At 36.9% G+C, this 25,557-nt stretch overlaps 2 protein-coding genes and 1 long non-coding RNA gene across 4 annotated transcripts in view; 1 reads left to right on the forward strand and 2 right to left on the reverse strand.

The window, feature by feature from the left end:
* The window catches only part of myo18b (myosin XVIIIB), an 880,426-nt gene that overhangs the window by 382,036 nt on the left and 472,833 nt on the right, over positions 1–25,557 (forward strand). The window lies entirely within an intron of this gene.
* The window catches only part of LOC147842218 (uncharacterized), a 167,245-nt gene that overhangs the window by 96,105 nt on the left and 45,583 nt on the right, over positions 1–25,557 (reverse strand). The gene's annotated exons all lie outside the window — the stretch shown is intronic.
* Positions 1,874–24,316, reverse strand: tacr1b (tachykinin receptor 1b). Of its 2 annotated transcripts, XR_015500479.1 has the most exons (7): positions 23,723–24,316; positions 21,457–21,651; positions 9,427–9,577; positions 7,933–8,129; positions 4,701–4,977; positions 2,770–3,332; positions 1,874–2,722 (listed from the first exon to the last, which is right to left on the reverse strand). XR_015500479.1 is itself a non-coding variant. In NM_001281799.1 (5 exon segments), coding segments are annotated over 5 exon segments (1,239 nt in total).

Genomic DNA, 25,557 nt, shown 5'->3' on the forward strand with positions numbered 1-25,557 from the left:
AGAAATAAACAATAGAGCATGATATAAAACTTTTAATTTTGTCCATACAATATACATCATCATATTGCAAAACCCTAACAAACAACTACTATGCAAGAAAATAAACCAAATCAACAGTCATGCTTTTACTGAAATCTAGATTTTAGGAATGCTGAAAAAGATTGCAGGAGTTGTTTAACCTGGCAAATATAGTCAAATACCATTATAATTTTAATGCACAGTCAGAAATGTACACTTTATCACGATAATACAACCGGTCACCACAAAACTAAAGCTACAATTTCATTTACAGGAACACGTTTTTCAAATATACAATACAAATGTATGCAAAAATGATATTTACTCCTAAATAAGTTGCATTTACCCATATAGATACAGTATATCTGGTATATGCAAATCACATATTTGACACACAAGTTCATCTTCGGGTTTTACAAATATGTCATAAATGCAAATATGTGTACAACATCATTTAGAAATAGCTGAAATGGCCATTAGATCAGGTTCAGGGTTATATATGACTTTGAGTTAGTGTTATAATTTTATATGATGCATTTTATAATTTTAGATTTTGTATTATGTTATGTATATTCATTTATATAATATCTAATAATCTATTTTTAAAGCCATTGAAATTGCGAATATATACATATGCAACCCTATAATGCACAAATGGTGAAAAAATATTTCCATAAACAATGTATTTTGTGACACCATGATATAAATGATAAAGCCTAAAATGAAACCGTAGACTTTTTATTTTTCCATAAGCTATATATATGAACAGAATTAAAGAATGTTATTATATTTTATGTAAATGAATAGGTGATACGGTGGCGCAGTAGGTAGTGCTGTCGCCCCACAGCAAGAAGGTTGCTGGTTCGAGCTGGGTTAGTTGGCGTTTCTGTGTGGAGTTTGCATGTTCTCCCTGCGTTTGCGTGGGTTTCCTCCGGGTGCTCCGGTTTCCCCCACAGTCCAAACACATGCGGGACAGGTGAATTGGGTAGGCTAAAATTGACTGTAGTGTATGAATGTAAATGAGTGTGTGTGGATGTTTCCCAGAGATGGGTTGCAGCTGGAAGGACCTCCGCTGCGTAAAACAAATGCTGGATAAGTTGGCAGTACATTCCGCTGTGGCGACTCCAGATGAATAAAGGGACTAAGCTAAAAAGAAAATGAATGATGATATTAAAAGGACAATTCATAATATTTTCACATTTTATATTATTTAAATGTATATTCAGTATATTCAAATGTATATTATATAAATATATATTTTGAATGCCATTTCAGCCTTTAAAATTACACATATACATATATCCAAAATATATTGGTCATTAGGGTTATAGTTTTATAAAATTATTTATATAATATACAATAATTATAAAAGATAAAATAATAAATAAATATATATAATTAATTTATTGGCAACACAGGCTGAAAACATAATTAAAATAAATTTTGCCTTATGCTGTGTGTACATATGTTCAAATATATATATAACTTATATGGCCATATATCAGATTTCTATAAGGTCCACATGTTTTGTTTGTTTGTTTATTTGTTTATTCATGAGTAGTAAAGGCAGTTGCTGCTCTCACTGATACTTGAAAACATGCAAATAATAATCTTCAGATTTAACAGAGGATTATTGAGATATAAATGAAAGTTGCTTTGATATTACAAAGTGAGTTTCACTTTCTCGCTCTCTCTCTCTCTTTCTCTCAAATTCAAATTCAAAAAATACTTTATTGGCGTAACATAAGTATTACCAAAGCATTTATAAAGTTTCCATTAAAAAAAAAAAAAAAATATATATATATATATATATATTTACACACACACACACACACACACACACACACACACAGTTGAAGTGAGAATTATTCACCCCCCTGTTTATTTTTTCCTCAATGTCTGTTTAACAGAGAGAAGATTTCTTCAACACATTTCTAATCATAATAGTGTTAATAACTCATCTCTAATAACTGATTTATTTTCTCTTTGTCATGATGACAGTAAATAATATTTGACTAGATATTCTTCAAGACACTTCTATACAGCTTAAAGTGACATTTAAAGGCTTCACTAGGGTAATTAGATAACCGTGAATTATTCTTCAGACTATAATCGTACAACCAAAACCTATAATTGTTGCATCCCTATTGTTATGCAGTTCATAACACAACACACGAATGTGTCTGAATGTAGAAGAAGCCTACTGAAGCAATGCACTGCTTCTGTTCTGCTCTGAAATACAATTTTTTAATGTTTGTAAAAAAAAAATGTAAAAGTCAATTGGACAATGCAGTGATATTATGTTGTTTCAAAATGCACTATATTAACATTTTAATGTAGAAAAAGCCACCGTGGGTGTCTTTATGAGCACAAATACAGCATATTGGCTCTTTTATGCAGTTTTGTCCTCACTCATATTGCAAGTCATATCTCTCCAGCCCTTCGTTTGGGATGCTTTTATAGAACCGGCCCCCATGACAAATTAACTAATCAGCCCTGATTTAGGGTAAAGTTAGGGTAATTAGGGTAAAGTTAGGTTAATTAGGCAAGTCATTGTATAACAGTGGTTTGTTCTGGAGACAATCCAACACTAATATTGCTGAAGGGGGCTAATAATATTGACCTTAACATGACTTTAAAACTATTAAAAACGGCTTTTATTCTACCCAAAATAAAACAAATAAGACAAATATTAGAGGAAATACTGTGAAAAAAAGTTCCTGAATCTGTTCAACATCATCTGGGAAATACTTGAAAAAGAAAAAACAATTCACATGCGAGTGAACCATTGTGTCCTCAGCTGTGTGCATATGTGTATACATATATAAAAAGACAGTAAACACAGTAAATGGCAGTAGTAAAATAACAAAAACGCATTTAGCAATCAACATCAATGTTCTCTCTCTCTCTGCTATATTTATCGTGACCCTCTGCCTTCCAGACAAATCCTCCACATTGTCACCTCTGTGGTCCAGTAATATCCAACAACAGGTGCAAAAATCTTCCACGTCGTCACGCAGGCTATCGTATCGTCAACAACCGGCAGTGATGACGGACAGATGGTTGCCAAGGGTAACAGCAGGGTGAGTTTTCCTAAACAACCCACTGGGTCATAGAGCGAATGCCGATTGGGTAAGATGTTGAGTCAACTTACATGGGGACGAAAAGTTCATAGAAAGTAGGACTGCACAATATATGGTTTGAGCATCTACACTGTCTAAATAATAGTTGACTCAACCTAAAATTGGAAGGCAACTTGCTGCATTGCTGACAAAAGTCTTGTCGCCTATCCAAGTTTTAGGAAGAACAAATAACTGGACTTCTAGTTGCTGATTTGGTGTCAGAAGTGTCTCTATGAAAGGCGAAGGCCTCTAGATTTTGCTGATTTGAGCTCAATAAATCTGATCATGTCTTGATGTTGACTGATTTGATGAGGACAGTGCGCTCTGACTCTGCTCAGACTAAAGTCTCATCACTGAACAGAAATAATGTCCAGTATAGAATATAAAGTCCTGCTGCAGTGGAGACAGAGTGAATATTGTGTCTGACTCCATCATGAGCTTGGAGGACTGCATCCATACATCTCTGACACGACTCACATCACTGATTAATAAAGTCATCTGGAATGAAGAAGAAAGCCTTCAGCAGGATCCCAGAGTTCATCTTTAACGTCTCCTCCTTCATCTTACTAATGACATGCTCAATAATGTTCATGTCTGGTGACTGGGCTGGCCAATCTTGACCTTCTCTGCTTTCAGGAGCTTTGATGTGGAGGCTGAAGTATGAGCAGGAGCGCTATCCTGCTGGAGAATTGTCCCTCTCCTGTGGTTTGTAATGTAATGGGCAGCACAGATGTCATGATACCTCAGGCTGTTGATGTTGCAGATCTCTCGCACGCCCCCATACTGAATGAACCCAAAACCATGATGTCTCCTTCACCAAACTTGACTGATTTATATGAGAATCTTGCCTCCATGCTGGTTCCAGTAGGTCTTCTGCAGTATTGGTGATGATTGATGCAGATCAACAGATGATTTAGCAGAGAAATCCACCTTCTGACACTTTCACACATCATCAACTAAAAGTCCAGTTATTATTTGTTGCTCTGACAACTGAGATCCACGACGAGTTTTGTCAGGTCGAATCTGCAATAGTCACATCGCAGGATCTGCAGTGTCATGTTAGGGCTGATATAACATGACCTAATTTAATAGGCTCTAATAGTGTAAACATTTTGTATTTTTAAGACCTGTGACTAATCTTTTACAATCTCCACAGTGTCTGTATCGGGACATTGAGTAGCTCCTCCCCTTTTTAAAAAACAGCCAATAGGTTTTAGGTTTCCTCACAGCTCTGCCAGTGAGAGTGCCAGAGCTCAAGCACATCAAATGAACGGCCAATGAGAAGAAGGGGCGGGGAATGTCAGATACTAGATAGCATTTGATTGGCCATTAGATTTATGTATGTATAAGGTGACCAAAAAGATCCTTGATCCATTTAAGCGGAAAATGCAAACTGCAAACTTTAAATGTTTATATCAGGTTTATATCTTCTAAATGCAAATTTTGCCACCGTTTTGGAGCTCACTAGCTAGTAGATCTTCTTTAGACTGAAACTACAAAGACTAAAACTAACATCTAAAATAATACTACAAATACTTCCTACGTTTCTTTCTATGCTACGTTGTTACTGGAATAGAAGGAGGACTCGGAGACGGTTTTTGAGGCACTTCGAGAAGAGCCATTGGACGTGAGATCTATGGAGCTTCGGTTTGGATTCTCTGGAAGTTCTCCGTCTCCAGTTGGCATCACTGTGGATACTGTGGTTTCCATTCGGCTGGCCCTGAAGATGCTGGCCTGCGTCTGAAGATAGCGAGTAGACTTGAGCTCCAGACCTTCATATGAGCCTTGAGGGACGCACGGACACCAGGAAAACGCCTGCTGGAATCCCGCTCGAAACCTGTACAGGTAGACTAGAATTATAATATAAAATAACAGTTGTATTGCATTATTCAGTTTTTTAAAAATCATTTGAGAAATTGATTCTGCACCTCCTAAAATTAGCAATTAATAAAGAGCTGTTTATATAAATCTTGTGGCAAAAGCCAAACACTCTCTTTTTTTACCCATATGAATGTAAGGTTAAAAACCAGCATAGAGCACCATATCCTGGTAAAAAAAAAACTGCCTAAATAAACGTAGAGCTCTATCTACTGTTAAACTCTAGCCTAGAGCACTTTCTGCTGTTAAAAAAAGCCTAGAGCGCCATCTGCTGTTTAAAACGAGAGTCAGAAAGTCCATAATTGACCATATTTGGATCATGTCATGAATAGCTAAGAAGTGCAGCTCTCTCACACACACACACACACACTGATGTACGCTGAACATGAACAAAAATAAACCCATCAGAGTAACATTAACCTATTTAGCTCACAAGATGTGGATAAAGACTAAATTATAATTAAACTTGACAAAAGACCAATAGAGATGTCTCGCATTGTTTTTTTAGGCTGTCAAAGAAATACAGGTAGGAATTAATTGCAACCTCTGCATGAGCATATGACAGTTAAGCTGAGTGATTTGACACGATCCAGCAGTGTACATGTGTTTGTTAAAAAATACGTATTAAATTTCATAATAAACACAATAAATTAACAAAAGACACAATTAAGGAAACCTTTTGTCTCTTCGAAGTGGAGCAGATAATTAAATGTATAATCCGTATATCCTGCATTTTGCGTTCTGAGGCGATTTTGAACATGTCTCCGCAGTCATTGCTCAGTGACACATAGTAAACAATCTGAGCCTTTTGTTTTTTAAAATAAAAGTCCCACATACATATTTGTTGAAAAATACGTATTAAATTTCACAATAAACACAATAAATTAACAAAAGACACAATTAAAGAAACCTTAAATGTATAATCCGTATATCCTGCATTTTGCATTCTGAAGCGATTTTGAACATGTCTCCGCAGTCATTGCTCAGTAACGCATAATAAACAATCTAATTCTCGTTTTCAAAATAAAAGTCCCACATGAATAATAAGTTAAATATAAGTTTAAGAAAATAAGGCAGGAAAATTGTTGTCTCATTAGGAAACATTGTTGCTTATCAAACGCAGCTTATTATTGATCCCAGAGCTATATATCAGTCTGTGTTCTTCATATGATGCGGCTGCTCGTCAGGTCAGAATGAACGACCTAAACTACATGCAAATGATGAGGGCGTGACCTGTGTGTCACACAACAGTCTGCATTGTGTTCTGATTGGACTGTTGTCCTGAGGGGTTTTACACTCGTGGAATTTACATGAGAAAGAGGAAAAGGTGTCTGAGACTCACTGTATACAGCCATTTCTATATACTGGTCTCTAATTATTAGACTATGACTAGATATATCCAGATTTTCTTTATAGGCCAATAACATAATTGTGTTATGAGGTTGTCAGAAAAAGCCTTGAGGGTCATCTTCTGTTCAAAACGAGAGTCAGAAGGTCCATATTTGACCATATTTGGATTGTTTAGTGAATCATAATGAGCTCTGATGTGCAGCTTACGCCTCTTCAAAGTGGAGCTGATGAATAAATGTATAATCCGTATATCCTGCATTTTGCGTTCTGAAGCGATTTTGAACATGTCTCTGCAGTCATTGCTCAGTGACACATAGTAAACAATCTGACTCTCCCGTTTTCAAAATAAAAGTCATAGTAAGTGGAATATAATTTTAAGATAAAATAAGGGAGGAAAATGATCATTGTTGTCTCATGTTGCTTATCAAACAAAGCCCATATAATTATCCCAGAGCTATATATCAGTCTGTGTATTTCTTATGCTGCGTCTGCTCGTCAGGTCAGAATGAACGACCTAAACTACATGCAAATGATGAGGGTGTGGCCTGTGAGTCACACAACAGTCTGCATTGTGTTCTGATTGGCCTGTTGTCCTCCGGGGTTTTACACTCATGGAATTGACTAATTATTTTCTAATTGTCAGACTGACTAGATATACCCAGATTTTCTGTATAGGGCAACCTAAATTTGTTATAAGAACTAGCTGTTGAGAACTAGCCTAGAGGACCTACTACAATAGCTGTTACATTTCTATATAAAATTAGATAATACCCATTAAGGTTAACCAGTCAAAAGAATTGCTTATATTCTGTTCAGCCTAATCTATGGTGTAAAAAAAACACATATTAGCAATAAAAAAAAAAAAACACTTAAGCAAAACATGATCGGGTTAAAGTTTCTGAATGATTTTTGCATTTAAACTTTACTGGTAATGGACTATATGGAGGATCTTTAGCTATGTCTCTGTTTACTTTTGTTTTGCTGTCCTCACTTACATTAATTAACTATAATTTCCAACGCAATCTTACGGCAATTCATAACTTTTAGTGGCTAATTGGTATGAATTTGTACAATCTAATTCGTACAATTTAGTACGATTTGCCCTTTACCCAATGACGGTTGGGTGCCACACCTCCTTTTTGAAATCGTACATTTTCCTACATCTCAACTCGAATTCGTACAAATTAGCCACTAAACTGACAAAACGTAAAATACTTGCGTTTCCTCGTGAGATCAGGCTGATAATTTCCTGCACGCACTAGTATAACGATATGCTATATAACTGCAGGTTAATTATGCATATATAACAATAATGTTATCTAATTATTAGCAATTTAATTGGTTTCTAGTTAATTAGTTAAAGTTGTTTGTGACTAATAAACTTATGGTAGCTAATAACCTTAATCTGTCTGATACAGTTTGTAATGCAATAATGTGCACCTTTTGTGAAGCTGCTTTAAAACGTTAATGTGAAAAGCGCTACACAAAAACTCTTTGAGTTGAATTGAATTTAAGTGAAAAAGTATCAGAATAATTTTGACTTGAGAATGTTTACAACTCTTACCTGTCGTTGAGAAGACAGTAGATGATGGGATTGTACATGGTGGAGCTCATAGCAAGCCACATTATCCCCAAGTAGACCTGCTGGATGTAGCGTTCCTCAAACAAGTGTGGAAGAAACTGGTGCACTATGAAGTAGACATGATAGGGGAGCCAGCAGGTGGCGAAGGTGCACACTACGACGATCATCATCTTCACCACCTACAGAAGATAGCATCTGAAGTAAAAATCTGGGGGTGTGTTAACAAAACATCTAAAGGCTAAAAGCAGCTCATAACTTGCAGATTTAGGAGAAAATCTTAAAAATAAGGGGCGTCCGTCCTAAATTTACTACGTCTTCACTGCAAAAAAAAATGTTTTCTTACTTATTGCCTTTGTCTTGTTTCTAGTCCAAATATCTAAAAATTCTTAAATCAAGAAGCATTTTCTAGACAAGCAAAACATATCTCATTGAGAAGTTTCATTGGGCATGTTTTACTTGGTTTCTGCAAGGAATAATTGAAGATAGGCCATTAATAAATTGGAAAACAATGCACAACTGAGATGGTGAGGATGTGCATTATTTAAAATTGTTTAGCTTTTTCTTTGGTCTCCACAGCTGCTCCACTGTTCAGATATTGTATTTTCAGGCACTTGTTGAACTGCTCCTGTGTATAGGACTAGTTTCTCACTCTGTTTTGATGTGATTTTTGAGCTGTGAAGTAACTTAAATCATTCAGCAGAGTGATATAAATCTGTAATGCACTCAAAACCTGCTGGAACTACTTTATCTGTGCGTTTATCTGAAAATAACGGCACACCTTAGAATAAACCTTCTTCAGCCAATCAGAATCAAGCATGCAACAGAAATATAACCAGGTCTGATGGGAGCACTTTTAGCTTAGCATTATTATTGAATCAGACCATTAGCATAGCTGTGAAATAACTGAAATCATTCAGTGTAATGATATGGAGCTGTAATGCGCACTAAACCTGCCGGAACTACTTTATCTGTGCATTTCCCTGAAAATAACCGTACATCTCGGAGTGCTTATCAGCCAATCAGAATCAGGCATCCCACAAGCATTCAGTATAGAGTAATTTAAGCTAATATTTTTAACAAGGTGTGCCATTTTTCACGCGAAGCGGCTTCCGGGTCCAAGCGCTTTATTCAACTGAATGGGAAGACTCATGAAATGGTAATAATAAACGTTTAAGGCTTTCGAAAATCACGATGGCAATATATATGTCCATGCCTAATATCCGATGGCCAGAAAGTGATGAATTTTTTTATAAATTGTTAAAATTTTGGTATTTGTTATGCAGCAAGCCCAGAGATTGTTGTATACACTATGATTTTATATAAAATTAACTTTAATGTGTGATATGAATAAAACGTGATCATAAACGAATGATTTCTCCACTTAGATGAATGGCGGCTTGGACCCGGAAACAGTATTACATACGTCACAAACACGTCACCACTTAACAAGCGGATTATAGGACTGACGTCACAGACCTTGCGTTTGGCGATCAGCTGCTCTCGATACCGATCTGAAGAGTCTCCAGGAATCTCGCTCGCCCACAGAAAACATCCCACCACCAGGTAAGCACAACCCATGACCAGCAGAGGCAGAAAATAGATGAGCACAACCACACAGACGTAATACCTGTAAGGAAGAGAATTAGTGAGCAAAGACGTGAACAAGACAAGAAACCTGAGATTAGACCCAAAATTTGTGGAGACGTATTTTGAGTAGTCATGTGACGATCACTGGTTTCAAGGTTTACCTCGATTTGGAAAAGTCAGGGTTTTAAAACGGGCAAAATTGAGGATACTGTTCCTACTGTATCCTGAACAGTATATCACAAGGAGTGTATCTGCAATAGTCACATGGATATAGGATCAAGGATATCACACACAGAATAAGGATTATTTTATAGAGATTAAAAGATAAAGATGATGTTATTTATACAATGATGACCATTAGATTTTACTTGAATACTGTTAGACTCCCCAAAAAACATTAATGCAGTGGCTCAGTGGTTAGCAAGAAGGTCGCTGGCTCGAGTCCCGGCTAGGTCAGTTGGGCTGCGTCCGAAACCGCATACTTCCATACTATATAGTACGCTAAAATCAGTATGCGAGCCGAGTAGTATGTCCGAATTCATAGAATTCGAAAATCAGTATGCGAGAAGTACCTGGATGACTTACTACTTCCGGCGAGATTCTGGAGTGCGCATCCCATGCACACTGCACTATCCTATAATGCCCCGTGAGAGAATTCATGAATGAATTCATGAGAATTCATGAATGGAAGTGAAGCAACGCAACTGATGCAGGTAGGTCATGTGACCATGACAAAATAGCGGATGTAGTACGAATTCCATTCATACATTTCACATTCATACTGTATAGACGTACTTTTCTAACAGCCGAGTAGTACGATTAAATTCAAATGCAGTACCTACTGAGTAGGGTCTGTGTGGAGTTTGCATGTTCTCCCAGTGTTGGTGTGGGTTTCCTCCGGGTGCTCTGGTTTCCCCCACAATCCAAACACATGCGCTATAGGGGAACTGATTAACTAAATTGGCCGTAGTGTATGAACGTGTGTGTGAATGAGTGTGTATGGGTGTTTCCCAGTACTAGGTTGCAACTGGAAGGGCATCTGTCGAGCTGAACAGTTTAGTGGCTTTACTTTACATCCACGGAAAAGAAAGATCTCCAAAGATGCCTTTTCAAGAGGTGTTTCTGAAACTAATAAAGACAGCAGAAGTCAAAGATTAACTTTAATTATTCAGCCTGACATGTTTGCTGCTCCAAAATATAAAAAAAATCAAATATATTGTGTTTAACAGGGAAAAAAGTTGTTGTTTTTTTTAGCCAGACATTAAAAGATATCTTATTATAGAGCAGAAATCACAATACCGTGATGTTTATATCCAAGGTTATCATCATACCGTCAGAGTCTTCTCCCCTAATTTCGAGCACATAAAAAGAAGCCACACACCAGCACCTCAGAGTCCCGCGTGTTTTCTCGCATTAGCTGCTATGTAAAAATAACCGCTGGAAAACTTTGGAAGCATGAACTGTGAATGCTCGCAGGATTCAGACGCTCTGCTTTTGGATTCAGCATGGTAATTAGTGAAGGCTTATCTGTAAAGACAGGAGAGGAAACTACACAGAAGCCATTCATGCATTCTCCAAAACAATATGAGTCCTTGTTTGACAGGAAAAAAGCAGCGTGAATGCCTTGTTCGTTTGTTGTTTTCACTGAACGTGTCCTACAGACATGCCTTTTTTTTAAGCATGAGCCAAATGAGGCTTTACTGCTTTTTTAGGTAATTGAAAATCGTCCACATGATTATTAATTTAGGAACATGTATTGCATGTTTCATATCACATTGAATGAATCAAGACAATCACACAAAATCGACAGAACAAAAGCAAAATCTCGCATATTACTGTTTGCAGTATGTAAGTTTGAAACCCAGTGGTTGAACTAGGTATTGCACTCCTGGATCACAACAGACGCAAGTGCAGGTTGCCAGATTGAGGACCAACAGGAGCGATTCTGACTATCGAGCCTAAAGGCTGATTTAAGTCGTGTTCTAAATAAAAGCAGAGACACACAATAGATGGAGTATTCTCCATATTAAGCAGAGTTTTTGTCCTAACCAACACCTGAAATTCAGATAATAGAAACGGCTTCTGTTTCTCACAGCTAAACATTAGCTAAGATTCCATCCACCTATTTATATGCACATTTTGCATATGCACATTAAAACACGGTTGATGGAAACCCAAGATGCGCATTAGTTAAAAACAATTGCACATTAAAAACATATGCATATAACTCATTTGATCATTTGATAAGTGTGAAGTAGCCCACACCTGGTAGTGAACCCATTCCGGGTCCACTACACAATTACTCACGACAGCACGGGAACCATTCTGACACACACCACTCTGTAGTGAGCTCTATCACCGCTCGAAGCTCACTGGGCGCCACAGCAGGTGGCAGTAGTGAGCTTGTGGGTCACGGGCAGTCTCAATAAGAAAAGATGCACATAACTAAGATGGAAACACTTTTACCGAACAACTTCCAGTATGCGCATTAAAAATAGGTCATGTGATTTTGTTATAAGAGATCATATGATAATAAAGTAACGATTTTGTTCGCTTCGACTCGTTGGATGGAAACGCTGCTTTATTCACACGTCTTTTATGTGATAATCCAGTTTTGCACAAAAAGTTAATTCTAATTTTTGGATGGAAACAGCTAATCATCAGCTCGGGTACAGCTCATGTGCTTTATTCAGTGTTAAATGCTAATAATGCGAGTCTGAATGCTGTTTGACATGACGTTTATTGCCATACTACTGAAAGCAGCAGCAGATAGTTCAGCTCAGACCTGGAGAATACAATAAACCGTCTGAAACTGAACTTCAGAACTGAGACTCAGTGCAAACCAACACACATCAGTGATTCAGCATCTACATTTAATCATGTGAAACAGCTTTAATGTGTGTTCATTAGATTATAAAGCTCAGCATTGTGCTGGAGTGCAGTAAGTGCACTATACTGTGCTTCTGAATGGCTGTGTTTACATTTCTGTCGTGTTTCGTCTGCTGCAAACAGCCAAACTGCTCATCACTGCGTATCTCATCATGTAGCGTGTTGTTAGGACACGGGGTTACAATGTAACCTGCTCACCTAATGTTTACACTCGTAATATTCATATTATATGCTAATTAATAGCCTCATGTGGAACTCTGAATCTGCGTCTCATTTCAGAGTCCGCTACTGTCCACCAGAGGTCACACTTCAGTCACAGATGCATGCTTTAAGAGCCTTTCTGACTGAATGAAGGAAATACGCTGTTTTCCACCATCTGGCAACCTGGGCTGCTGAAATATAATTGGCTAAACTGACATTGGGTGAGTTACATGACTAAAACAAAGACAGCCGTTCCAGCATGTAACACACATGTTCACAGCAGAATATCTGACTTCAGCATTGTGTTTCAGATACACAAGAATGTTCGCTGAGCATGTTTATGAATATCTGCACACACATTATGCTGTTTATATACTTTAGGACAGTGGTATGCAGAGTAATTCAATATGCCATATGTACATGCAACTTATATTTAAACATTTATCAAAAATGGCTCATATATGATTATGATGACATATAGCCTATATTTATGAGGTCCAAGCAGCATTTCCAGGCTTTTATACTATAGGTCAGGGGTTTTCAAAGTGTGAGGCGCGCCTCCCCTGGGGGGCGCCAGAGCATGTCAGGGGAGGCGCGGTAAAAAATATAATATAATAAAAATATAACTATTAAGTTTAATTATTATATGTATTTTTATTATATTTAAACGTTTTAATTAAACAAAGCAAAAAAAATAATACGTCAAATATAAGAAAACCTTTTTTACCCAGAAGGCCATAGCTGTGAATTCGCTTCTGTTTGGCAAGCCCACCAATACAGGTATATGCCTGCTGATACAATGGGTCGGTTTCTGAGACCCCCCGATTCAAAGCTGTAATGAAGTTCACGGCCCTTTAGCCGCCGGGAAGAAGGAGGCGGAGAACCAACACAGTTTTAAAATTATTCATTAATAACAGTAACGGCTGCTCCTCACGCAGGCTGCCGTCTAAACCAAAACAAAAAGTACAATATGTCCGGGCCCGGTCCTCTCTCGGCTTCCTCTGCCCTCGTTCCTCCTTTTATAATCCAGAGCTCCTTCCGTGGGATCCGAGGCAGGTGCGCACCGCAGGTGTATCCACTTACGCGGTGGCCTCACTCTGTTCCCACGGCTCTCGGCCACGCCCCCTCACCACAAAAGCCTTCAAGTTCAGGGTTTAAACCCAAAAGACGACGATATGATGATCAGTATTTGAGTTTAGGATTTACGTGGACAGGACCAGCTGATGAACCACGACCTTTATGTGTGGTTTGTCAAGATATTTTGGCTAATGACAGCATGAGACCCGCTAAACTTCAACTGTTTTGACTGGGATGGACAGTTCTTGGATCTGTTCTATTCATATTGAACCATCATCCTAGTTTTGAAAACGTTATATTAAAATACTTGTTATTACTCTGTAAATAATTGCACTTTCATGCAAATGATGATAAAAGTGAGTTAACAGTCTGACATCTGTCTGTGTCTTTATATATACTGTATATATATATATATATATATATATATATATATATATATATATATATATATATATATATGCGTGTGTGCGTGCGTGTTTGGGAGGAGGGGGGCGCCAATGGATAAATTGTGTCAAAAGGGAGGCCCACTGTCTTAGACTTTGAAAAACCCTGCTATAGGTTAAGACTTTACATTTAAATACAGGAGTTTTTTTTTTTTTTTTGACTTTTTAAGAACAGTCGTCTACCATATTTAATTAACCTTTAAAAGCACATTTAAATTTAAACATTGACATTTTATTTTCTTAGTTTTTTTATACATAAGCACAGCAGTGTTAATGTTCAAACTATTTATAAGGTTTAAAGTGGTGGATAATAATAAATATTATGAATAATAAATATTATTAATAATAGTAATTAATCTGCCGCGATTTTAAGCTGTGCAGAGCTGTAGCTGCTTATTTAGGCCTACCAAGCTACTGTATGTCAATACTGGTCATATGCTGGTCATACTTGGAGGGACAATTTTTTCTGAGGTGGTACTTGATGAAAAAAGTTTGAGAAGAGTCAAAAACTCACATACAGCAACTTTAATGCAATTTTAATGCGCAATTTTAAGAGTTGTTTGAGAAATGCCAAATTTCAAATAAAGATTGATCAACTCTGCAATACGTTTTAATGCTCAGTTGAAGTGGTTTTAGACATAGGGTTAATGCACATAATATAATAAACGTTACACCCTCCTGACTCCATTGTGCTGGGTTCACAACAAAAGCTGAATTTAGTCATTGCAAACATGAGAATAAAGACCCATTATTGCCAGGCGGTGTGAATAGCGCAGAATGCATCACACATTTCCTGTCAAAGTGAAGAAATTACTTAGATCCCATAATTTGCGCAAGCTCAAAAATTTATCTTACGTGGAAAATTAGCATGCTTAAGCTTGCTTTGTTTACTGTTGGCTGCTAGATTACCAATACTACAGCCAGCTGCTCTAATAGCGTGATAAAAATGCAATAATACATTAATTCATTTTCTTCTTGGCTTAGTCCGTATATTCATCAGTGGTCACCACTGTGGAATGAACCTCCAGCACACACACTCATACACTACGGCCAGTTTAGTTGATCAGTTCCCCTATAGCGCATGTGTTTGGACTGTGGGGGAAACCGGAGCACCCGGAGGAAACCCACGCCAACACGCGGAGAACATGCAAACTCCACACAGAAACACCAACTGACCCAGCCGAGGCTCAAACCAGCGACCTTCTTACTGTGAGGCGACAGCACTACCCACTGAGCCACTCTGTCGCCCCACATATTTGGGATTTTTTTCTTTGCAAACTTTGAAAAGACTTACTTTACATTAGGATGGAAGCCTGGCCTAGATCTCTCTGCTGCTGTCCCTCATTGAATATCCTTCATCATATGCATCATACACACACATGTTTTGCTTTCATGTTTTATGGGGACTGTTTGTTGTCCTTATTATGTTTCTATTGCATAGACTATACAACCCTTTCCTTATACCCAATCCTCAGAAAATATTTAGCATTTTTACATTTTCAAGATACTGAATTCTGCATGATTTATGAGCCTTTTTCCTCAAGGGGACTAAAAAATGTCCTCACAAGGTCAAAAATGACTGGTATTGTTTTACTTGTGGGGACATTTGGTGCCCACAATGTGATGCAGGACACTCTCTCTTTTTCTATCACTCCCGCACGCACGCATACACACAGATCTACCAGCCAGTTAAACATGCTCCATTGATCAGTGCTCCTTATCTCATACGCCAGTGCTACCAAGATTTGATGTCTCAGAGACGATCTGTGCTTTTAAAGAAAGTTCGGACAAACAAAGGCTTTACGATCTGATTCCTGCAAAGACTGCTGAAATATGAGAGGGTCTGTCACCTTTTATCCCAGAACACGCTTTATTTAGCATTAAAAACCCTTAACGACCTCTTAAAAATGTAAAAATAAAAATTAAATGGTCCCACTTTATATTAAGTGGCCTTAACTAATATGTACTTACACAGGAATTAATAGTTTGTTACAATGTACTTTTTGTGTAAATGCATGTCTTTACTGTGTACTTATGCTTAATTAAATACATGTATGTAATTACATCTGTATTTAACTTTGGTAATTACATTTGTAAATACACTGTTAACCATCCCTTACACCTTAACCCACCCTTAAACCTATCTATACCAGCAAACCTGTCCATAACCCAACGTCTATCCCAACTCAAAAGCACCACAAGTGTTCCCAAATACATTATAAACACAGTAAGTACATTGTATTTATTTTTTGATGTAAGTACATAGTAGTTAAGGACACTTAATATAAAGTGGGACCAATTAAATAATTTCAAATATTGTGTGAATTATTGCACCTAAATTAGCACGCACGAAGAATAGCGAAAAATAATAAAAAAATGAAACAATTATCATAAGAAACACAGATTTCAGAAAAAGCTCTAATCATGCAAGAACCAAATAAAACAGAGGAATACTTCATAAATATTGCAGAAAATAACACTCCAGCTAAAAAACACGTCTCCCATTTATATAAAAGATTAGTAAATAATACTTTACAAAATACCTATCACGTTAAAGGAAAATGGGAACTAGAACTAAATACCATAATCGAGGATGAGGTCTGGACTGAGTTATGTGAAGAAAGTCATAAAGGAATTAATAGTCAATTGTGGAAAGAGTTTGACTGGAAAGTAAAAATGGGGTACTTTAATGCTCCTTTTGTAATATCTGCATATGTAAAAGGACCATCTGTAGCTTTGTGTGGGAGAAAATGTGGTGAAAGTGGAGATCATGCCCACAGTTTTTGGGACTGTCCGAAGATTCAAGAATTTTGGGAAAAATGTTAAAAAAGAAATAGATAAGATGTTAGATGTAGAAATACCCCTCCATCTAGTTATGTGTTTACTGCGAGCACTGCCCAAAGATATGTTTAATAAGGAAACAAGATTTGTCCTAAAGATATTATTACTGGTTGCAAAAAAAACAATGATAACAGTACATTGGATGGAAGAAAGTTCTCCAAAGGTGGCTCAGTGGATTCAGAGACTTAAACAGGTCTATAAAATGGAAAACAATGAATGCATGTCTGCAAATGAAGACTGATATTTTTCTGAAGAGGTGGAAAAGTATTATGACATATTTAGATATGTATATTTAGAGGTTGCTTAACCTATCATTACTGTAATTGGATGTAACTATGCAGCTCAACTCCTTGTTCAAGCTCTTGTTCTCTCCAGACTGGACTATTGCAACTCTCTACTAGCCGGGCTTCCAGCTAACTCTATCAAACCTCTTCAGCTGCTCCAGAACGCAGCAGCACGAGTGGTCTTTAATGAACCTAAAAGAGCACATGTCACTCCGCTGCTCATCTGTTTGCACTGGCTGCCAGTTGCTGCTCGCATCAAATTCAAAGCTCTGATGTTTGCCTACAAAGTGACTTCTGGCTTTGCTCCTTCTTATCTGCTCTGACTTCTGCAGATGTATGTGCCCTCCAGAAACTTGCGTTCTGTGAATAAACGTCGCCTCGTGGTTCCATCCCAAAGAGGGAAGAAATCACTTTCCCGAACTCACATTCGAACTTGAATTTGCATTCAATCTGCCCAGTTGGTGGAATAAACTTCCTAACTGCCTACAGCACTTCTTCATTGTTGCTCTTATAGTTGTGTAAGTTGCTTCCTTGTCCTCAATTGCAAGTTGTTTTGGAATAAAGTGTCTGCTAAATGACTAAATGTAAATCTAATCTACAATGCAACACAATGTATCTTGATGTGCAAATGTACATATCTCCTGTGAAGTAATTATGATGGCAATATCTTTTATTTTTATTTTTTATTATAATTTTTTATTGATTTTCTTTTTTTATTTATTATTATTATTATTATTATTATTATTATTATTTCATAATTATAATTGTTTTTTTTTTATGTATCCCCTCATGTGTAAGGGGTTAAACTGTTGGGGAAGGGGAACTGTTGTTCTGTAAAAAAATATATTGAAAAATCATAAATAATAAATTTCAAAAAAAAGAAAAAAAGAAACACAGATATCATTAAATCTTATAATAAAAAAAATTACTTTTGATTATAAGTTTGTTTTTAGGGGCGCTGAAATATAATATAGACATCGCCCTATAAATAAGTCGAGATCAAAACCTGATTTTCAAACATTTTTCGGTCTCAAACTCTGTCGCTGTGTAGACAAATAGGCAAAACTCAAAAAGTGTCCACTTTTTTTTTTTGGCTGAAAACGTACAAACAGCCCCTAAAGTGACCCCTCGTCAATATTTGGTGACCCCTAGTGGAGGTCGTGACCCCTAGTTTTGGGAGCCTCTGCTTTAAAGTGACAGGAGGATTGAGTGTAGACAGATTGACTGCACGGGCGGGTGAAGGACTGAGCTGTTCTGGAAATATCCATACGCCGTCGAAACCTGACACCAACAAATCCCCCTGCAGGAAACATACCGGGACACTGGAGAATCAGACTGAGCGTGTGCGAAAATCCATCAAAACTCATTCAACAGAGGATAAATATGTGATCAGCATGCAGGACTGGGCGTTATTGCTACTGAGCCGAAGTTTAAATATTTATATAGTAAATCAGACCACAGCTCACACTATTGCGGCCCAATTTCTTGCAAACTGCTTCAGTTTTCTCACTGTAATGTTGTTTATTTTTGTCAATAGGCAGAGCTGTCTTACAGGAAGAGAGTTTGTTGCATTTAGGTTAGTTCATATTAAAAACACAAATTGTTGTCATTGACTTGACTTTATTTCAAGAATTTCATATTTACTAACTACAAAAAATAAATAAATAAATTACTAATGCTTTGCTTCTTAGACTTTACACACCTGAAACTTGCCTACAGCACTTATTCATTGTTGCTCTTATAGTTGTGTAAATTGCTTCCTTGTCCTCATTTGTAAGTCGCTTTGGATAAAAGCGTCTGCTAAATCAGGGATTCCCAAACTTTTTTATTCCGGGACCCACCTAGGCAAGTAATTCAATCTCAAGACCCACCATAATATTTTAATATGGAAAAATGGGTAAAAAAAAATGTCTCGATTCAAAGCAGTAAAAAATATATGGTGTGCGGCTGTTTGGATTTTGCGATTTGATATGCACAAAATGAGGCTCGAAGTGCTTTTTGTGCTGGCTGTAACTCTGATCATTTTTTTGTTGAAAAAGATACTCTTCTATTTTCAGAAGAAAATATGATCAACCTTTGATCAAGCCCCTGGATTATGATCAATCCCCGTCACATTGCAGTAAATTCCACTGCTAGTGTAGTCATAAGAAACTAAATAGCTTTTTCATCGACTACTACAAGCTGGGAAAACGTCAGATAAATATGCCAATGCAATTAACATTAATGCTGAATAGATCTAATATTTACACATTTGCTTGAGGAAGGAATGATGGGGTATTTACATTACAATTACTATTTTCCATAACATCCATGCCCTTCCATAATATTAGCTGACGTTAAACCTAACAGACAGCACTATAGCTATTCATTGATTAGCAATCTGTCAACGTTGGGATGTACAAAATATAGGATAACAAATAGCTTCAAATGATGGAATACATAGCAAACAATAGAAAATATTGACAATAAAATAAAAGGTTTAGCCTATTAAAATCAACGGCCTATACAGAAATTAAATAAAGATATAAAATCAATTTCACTTTTAATCATATTTTGCATATTGATTAAAGTTACTAGAGTTATTTAGTGAAGAGCAGCTAGTGAATCTTTCGTTGTGTTTTGTTTGATAACAGAGGTGTTAATGTGAGAATGCACAGATCTATAATGAAGCATTCGACTACTTTAGTAACTGTTTGTGGCCATTTAAGAGAAAATTAGTAGTGTTTAAAATAAAACATGCAGGACGGAGCAAAGAAAAGAAAGAAAAACGAAAAAAATACGCACTTTTCCGACGCTCCCTTACTGCGAGCTCCGCTCTGTGCGAGCTCTCCTAGCTAAACGCAGATTGCAAGAGCTCAAACGGAGCAGTGCTTGTAATGTCGAGCGGAAAAAAAAAGAAGAAGAAGGCAGCTGTGAAACATCACCAGCTTTGTCTTTTTGTAGGAAACACACTTTAGATATTTTTAGAGTAAGAGGCTTTTAAGTTATTGCTGTCAATCGTACTGGTTTTGATTCACCGCAATGTAAATATAGCTGCGGTGAGCTACGTCAGTGGTTATCAAAATGGGGGTCGGGACCCCCCAAGGGGTCGCGAGACAATGAAGGGGGGTCGCCTGTGGATTTCCAAAAATCTATTTATTTATATTAAACGATAAGAATTACCATATTTTATCAATAAACTACTCAAGAGAAAAATTGTTGTTTATAGTTAATATATACTATATAGTTACTACAGTCGCTTATAGTTACTAGTTCTATTGGATTGCGACCCCTGGGGTAGTTACATAATTTTAAAGACACCAATGGCGTCAGATGCAGCAGATTGATTTTATAACATCAGGTTAAACTTTCTGGCACATTTACAGCTCTGATTTACATTAAACTAAGAATAAACTTGGGTCTATTGGTGTGTGTGCGCTATTGCATGCACGGTTTCTGTATATATAACCACCTCAGAGGATATTGGGGGTCGCGAGTCACTAGCATTGTTATTTTGGGGGTCGCAAGCTAAAAAGTTTGGGAACCCCTGAGCTACGTGACGTTGCGCGACCCACCTTTGTTCACTGTGCGACCCACTAGTGCAGGGGTGTCAAACTCAATTCCTGGAGGGCTGAAGCCCTGCACAGTTTACTTCCAACCCTGCTCCAACACACTTACCTGTAGGTTTCAAACCAGCCTGAAGGACTCAATTAGTTTGATCAGGTGTGTTTAATTAGGGTTGGGACTAAACTGTGCAGAGCTGCGGCCCTCCAGGAACTGAGTTTGACACCTGTGCACTAGTGGGTCACGACCCACAGTTTGAAAACCCCTGTGCTAAATGACTAAATGTAAATGTATTTGCATTTACAAAATGATTATTTTTCAAATATCTCCAGATATTAAGCAGACAGTCTACTAATACCCAAGTGGACCGTCAAAATAAAGTGTGACCATAATTACAATTTAAAGTCAAGTCAAGCTTTATTGTAATTCTGCTATATGCGTAGACACAAAGAGGAACGTAATGACGTGTCTTGCAGGACAACGGTGCTGCAACGGTCGCAAATAATTGATGAAATAAGATAAAAACACTTCTCTCAGCATTATCTGCGCAGGTCTATCATGACTCTTTAAATGGAAACGCTGCTTTATTTACTAATTGCAAGCTTTGCATGGAAACCCAGCTACACACACCGTGCACTTACGTCTTTTGGAAGTCCCACATGCTGTATTCCGGCCAGTTAATGTAGCACACGACGCGTCCCGGCAGCTGAGCCGTGCTGGAGAAATAATACTGAGGGAACGCCAGCATTAGCGCCAGCGCCCAGATCACACACACCACCAGTTTAGTCTCAGCGGACGACAGACGCTGCTGGAGCGGGTGGATGATCGCCATATACCTGAGTAGGGGACAGATAGAGTAGAAAGTAAGAATAGTGCATAAGTTTGGGACGTGCTTTAAGATTTAGAACACACCCAGATGTTTCTAACATGATCTAACATTCATTCAATCGTTTTTCTTCAGCTTAGTCCCTTATTTACCAGGGGTCGCAACTGCGGAATGAACCGCCAACTATTCCAGCATATGTTTTGCACAGTGGATGCCTTTCCAGCTGTAACCCAGTACTGGGAAACACCCATACACTCATTTATACACACACACACACACACTCATACACTACGGCCAATTTAGTTGATCAATTCCCCCTATAGTGCATGAGTTTTGACTGTAGGGGAAACCGGAGCACCCGCAGAAAACCCACCCCAACACGGGGAGAACATGCAAACTCCACACAGAAACACCAACTTGAACCAGCAACCTTCTTGCTGTGAGGCAACAGTGCTAACCACTGAGCCACCATGGCTCCTGCTAATCTAACAAAATAAACAAACAAATCTGAAGACCTTTCCCAGAGATGGGTTGCGTTGGCGGTTCATTCCGCTGTGGCGTACCCGAATTAATAAAGGGACTAAACCGACAAGAAAATGAATGAATGAAATCTGAAGACCACAATCTAAAAATGAGTACTCAAATGAATACGCTGGGAAGAAATTGTTAATAAAATATTAATAAACAGGAAAAATCAAGAGAAACAGAAAATTGGCAAATGAAATTGAAATGTTGTAGTTTATTACGGCAATGACTTCAATAAAAATTTAAATTAGTTTAGGAAAGGTAAAATATTTTCATAGACATAACTGTTTAATACAATGTTTTTATTTCAATGCACTAAAATATACACTGTCTACATTCACTGAGAAATCAATCAACAAATATTCAGTTTCTAAAGGTCAATTCAAAAGGTCAGCTCAGTTACGCTGAGCACTGTATGTAGTGTAAAAGAAGATGCTTTGAAGAATGCTTGATAGCGGTAGCCATTTGTTTCCATAGTTGAAAAAACGTACTATGGATGTCAACTGCTGCATTCTTCAAAATATCTACATATCTTAGTAAACTAACAGTTGGAGAGGGCCTGGCTAAATGTATTTCAGATAAGGGCTGTCATATTGACTGATACATTATAATAAGTACTGTAGCATACTTTAGTTTTTACCACTGTAAACTGTGATGAACTGTAGTATAATATTCCCTTAAAGTACAGTATTTACCGGCTCAGTGGTCAGCACTGTTTCCTCACAGCACTGTTCTCCGCGTGTTGGCGTGGGTTTCCTGCTCTGCTTTCCCCCACAGTCCAAACACATGCGCTATAGGGGAATTGATTAACTAAATTGGCTGTAGTGTATGAGTGTGTGTGAATAAGTGTGTATGGGTGTTTCTCAATACTGGGTTGCAGCTGGAATGGCATCCGCTGTGTAATTCATTCATTCATTCATTCTCTTGTCGGCTTAGTCCCTTTATTAATCCGGGGTCACCACAGCGGAATGAACCGCCAACTCGAGCTGTCACTGTGGTGCTTTCTTAAAAGACACACATTTAAAGGGTCAATATTGGTACCTTAAAAGTATTAGCACCTAAAAATTTTAAGAGGAACACTTTTGTCCTTTTTTGTACTTTTTAGGTTACTTGTTAAGTTTACTTTTTTTATAATTATTCAAAGATGATTCCTTGGATTTGCTCATTTTTTTTACATTAAGTGGCTGTAAACAATTTATTTGAGCTGAATTTAAACAAATTAAGTTGAACATTATTAAATGTAATTTATTTGTTTAAATTCAACACAAATAATTTGTTTGCAACAGTTCTGCATGCAACTCTTTTTTTCAATACCCTTGAGGTATTATTCATATGAACCTTTTAGGTACAAATTTGTACCTTTTCGAAAAGGCACCCCAGTGACAGATAACCTTTATTTCTGAGAGTGTACTGTAAAATATTAAAATATAAAACATAAAAACTTTTTTTTTCATGGCAAGGATGACATTTGCATGTAATTGCTGGTTATTTATTGACATTGACTTGTTATTCCATCAATGCACACACATTAATAATAAGTAAAGATGATGTCTCACCTGTCCAGAGCTATAGCGGTCATAGAGTAAATACTGGCGAAGACCGCTGCAATCGGGAAGAAGTTATGAAACCTGCAGTAAACCAGCCCGAAGTACCACTCATTGTGCACCGCGTAAATAAAGTTAATGACGGTGTTAAAGGCGGACATGGACGCCTCCGCGAACGCCAGATTCACCAGAAAGTAGTTGGTGACCGTCCTCATGCGCTTATGCGCTAAAATGATCCAGATCACCGTGATATTTCCCACTACCGACACCAGAACTATAGTGCAGTACGCGATAGCCCATAGTACGATCTGCCAGACCGGCTGCACGAACTGGTTCCCGAACACCTCCGTGTCGTTTACCGGAGAACCGGCGCTCCCGTTATCGGCGCTCGAGTTTGGCGAAGTGATGTACAGCGGATCCATGGTGGACTAATATATCAGAGAACAGGCATTTTAACAAGGGGAAGTTGGCGTTTTTGTTGTTTTGAGGTTTGTTTTGTGAATTATAGATCCTCCAAAAATGAGTTGAAGAAATGCGCTGAGGATCCGCTGAGTCGCGAGCGCGCCTCTCCAAACGCGCGCACAGTTGTCGTGGCCGCGCAGTTCTGAGCCGGTGTTTCCGCGCGATGCGCATCCTCCTCACTGACGCTCGGTAATACACCGATATAATAAGTAATAATAGCAGATTTCAGCTCGATTCATTTGAAATCATTACTCATACTTGCCTTAATGTCATATAAAATAAATACTAGAGTAATTGATGGTAAATACAGTGCTTTGAACCGTACTGCAATATATCCAGTGTTAATATTATTATTAATAATAATAGTAATAATAACAGTAATAATAATAATAATAGTAATAGAAAAATAATAGTAATAATAAAAAATAATAGCAATAATAACAGCAATAATAATAATAATAGTAATGAAAAATAATAGTAATAATAAAATAATAGCAATAATAACAGCAATAATAATAATAATAGTAATGAAAAATAATAGTAATAATAAAATAATAGCAATAATAACAGTAATAGTAATAATAATAAAAGTAATAATAATAATAATAATAATAGTAATAATAATAAAAGTAATAATAATAATAGTAATAATAATAAAAGTAATAATAATAGTAAAAAAATAATAGTAATAATAAAAATAATAGCAATAATAACAGTAATAGTAATTATAAAAAAATAATAATAATAATAGTAAAAAAATAATAGTAATAATAAAAATAATAATAGCAACAATAACAGTAATAATAGTAGTAATAATAATAATAGTAATAATATTCATAATATTACTAATAGTAATAATAATAATAATAATTATAATATATGTTTAATGTATATATACGCAATAAATCACAATAGGCTTTAAAAATATAAAATAATATAGATAAAAACTAAAATAAAATGTCTAGTCAGATTTTGATTACAAATTACCAAAACAAACTTTTTTCAGCTGATTAACTTTTATTTTGTTTAACAATTGTTGAACTGTTAATTTATTTGTTTATTAATTGTTCATTCCATGACTAACAGTTGTTAGCTAGCAACGTAAACACTGTCAATTTTGATTTTGTGTGGACTTTAAGAAACTGTTTTTAAAATTAGCAGTGGGATGATATTAAATTAATTTTCATCTGCTTTGGTAGAATGTTGGTTTTCTCCATGAATTTTGATAGCATTACTGTTTCAGATAGCGTTACTGTTTAACCTTTAACCTTACAGCGAGGTCATGCATACAGTAACAGTATATCATCATCACCAGCATGTGCACAGGTGGGAAATGCAGATCAATGAACAGACCTTGACCTGCTGCATTATCATTCAGCTCTGTT

This window comes from Danio rerio, chromosome 10 (assembly GCF_052040795.2).
Source record: "Danio rerio strain M-AB ecotype USA chromosome 10, GRCz13ab, whole genome shotgun sequence".
In the NCBI taxonomy this organism is placed as follows: Eukaryota; Metazoa; Chordata; class Actinopteri; order Cypriniformes; family Danionidae; genus Danio; species Danio rerio.